The 850-nt window shown below is 40.1% G+C and overlaps 1 protein-coding gene across 1 annotated transcript in view; it reads left to right on the top strand.

The window, feature by feature from the left end:
• Positions 1-850, top strand: part of LOC107274538 (cytochrome P450 6B2) — a gene marked incomplete at its 3' end in the record, with an annotated part of 3,433 nt that extends 2,583 nt beyond the window's left edge. The window contains 1 exon segment of the mRNA XM_015753768.2: positions 373-850. Within this exon segment, the coding sequence (XP_015609254.1) occupies positions 373-850 (478 nt within the window).

Consider the following 850-nt stretch of genomic DNA (forward strand, 5'->3'; position numbering starts at 1 on the left):
CCCCCCCCCCACCCTTCAATCATAGTTAGATATAAGCAGCAGTAATAGCACAAAAGAGTAGTAAAGACGTTATAGAAAATTTTGAAAATACAATTCATACAACGAACTGCTGCCACATCATATAACAAGTAGATTTCTAGTGACTTATGTACTTGGAATTATTGTATAAATGTGATTTCAACATTTTTGTTAGAGGAATTCACAGCAATCCTGTACTTGGCGCGTCTTTTTACAGGAAAGTGTTTTTGTTGTTAAGAGTTTACTCGGGTAAAGAGTCTTGGCGGTCCGTGTCCTGTGCAGCCGGTTGCCTGTACCTGGCGCGAGACTCGACCGAGTCTCTTGATACGTTTATACATATTTTTCTTTTTTTAGTGTCTTCACGTCAATAATAACTGCAACCACGATAAAATGGCAGCACTTGAGATAGTGTGTGGTGTCGCTGTCACATTTCTGTTGATCTATTATTACTTGACAAAAAATTATGGTTTTTGGAAGCAACGTGGCGTCGCAGGTCCTGTACCGTCGTTTCCTTTTGGAAACATCAAAGACGCAATATTAGGAAAGTTTACATTAGGGGTTCTATTGAAACAGTTGTATGATAAATACAAAGGAGAACAAATGGTTGGTATCTTTGTCAGAAGCACACCGGCACTGATCCTACGTGATCCTGAGCTGATAAAGGACGTGCTTATCAAAGACTTTACGGTATTTGCCAATAGAGGAATAAAGCATAATGCCAAAGTTGATCCATTCTCCGCAAATCTTGTATTTCTCGATGAGAAGGAATGGCGGCCACTACGTAAGAAACTCACTCCCGTCTTCACTTCCGGAAAACTGAAGCAGATGTTCT

Source organism: Cephus cinctus, unplaced genomic scaffold (assembly GCF_000341935.2).
Source record: "Cephus cinctus unplaced genomic scaffold, Ccin1 Ccin1_scaffold3273, whole genome shotgun sequence".
Classification (NCBI taxonomy): domain Eukaryota; kingdom Metazoa; phylum Arthropoda; class Insecta; order Hymenoptera; family Cephidae; genus Cephus; species Cephus cinctus.